Source organism: Octopus bimaculoides, chromosome 2, assembly GCF_001194135.2.
Source record: "Octopus bimaculoides isolate UCB-OBI-ISO-001 chromosome 2, ASM119413v2, whole genome shotgun sequence".
Taxonomy (NCBI): domain Eukaryota; kingdom Metazoa; phylum Mollusca; class Cephalopoda; order Octopoda; family Octopodidae; genus Octopus; species Octopus bimaculoides.
This window is the reverse complement of record NC_068982.1, coordinates 190,575,375-190,575,913: the sequence shown is the minus strand read 5'-3', so window position 1 is coordinate 190,575,913 and position 539 is coordinate 190,575,375. Positions and strand designations below refer to the sequence as shown.

Genomic DNA, 539 nt, shown 5'->3' with positions numbered 1-539 from the left:
AGAGAGAGAGAGAGAGAGAGAGAGAGAGAGAGAGAGAGAGAGAGAGAGAGAAAGAAAGAGAGAAAGAAAGAGAGAATGTGTGTGTGTGTTTTTGAGTATTGCACCTTCAAACATACTCAGGTCATTGCTTAAAATATTTTTATCTCTATTTTCCTGATTTCCAGATTCATAATTTGTGATAAAACTTACCCCCCGAAGAAAGGTAGATGTCTTCCCGACACAGTATTCAATGCCAATTTGAAAGCTTGCATCAACAACCGCGCCATTGTATGCAAATCTAATGTCAAACATTGCAAACCCAAAAACCGGAAGCTAAATTACCCAGCAAGAGAATTCTACTTTGGCTGCATTGAGGACCCGACGGCCTTTATACAGTGTACGATAGATGGCCGAGAATTTCGTAAGGCATGTAAAAATAAGACAGTATGGTGTAATGACATATTGACCTGCTGTATACCGGAATACCTTCCACTTGAGCGCTAATACAACACATACATCCATACACATACATACATGCATGCACACAGATGCACACATAC

At 40.1% G+C, this 539-nt stretch overlaps 1 protein-coding gene across 2 annotated transcripts in view; it reads left to right on the top strand.

Moving 5' to 3' along the window:
- The window catches only part of LOC106871090 (uncharacterized), a 24,957-nt gene that overhangs the window by 9,593 nt on the left and 14,825 nt on the right, over positions 1 to 539 (top strand). Inside the window, exon 4 of one of the 2 annotated variants that reach the window (XM_014917379.2) lies at positions 165 to 533. The exons of the other annotated variant lie outside the window; for it this stretch is intronic. Coding sequence (XP_014772865.1) covers positions 165 to 483 — 319 coding nt within the window. The 3' untranslated portion in view covers positions 484 to 533. Of the gene's footprint in view, positions 1 to 164; positions 534 to 539 lie in introns of those variants that run through there. 2 annotated transcript variants of the gene reach the window in all.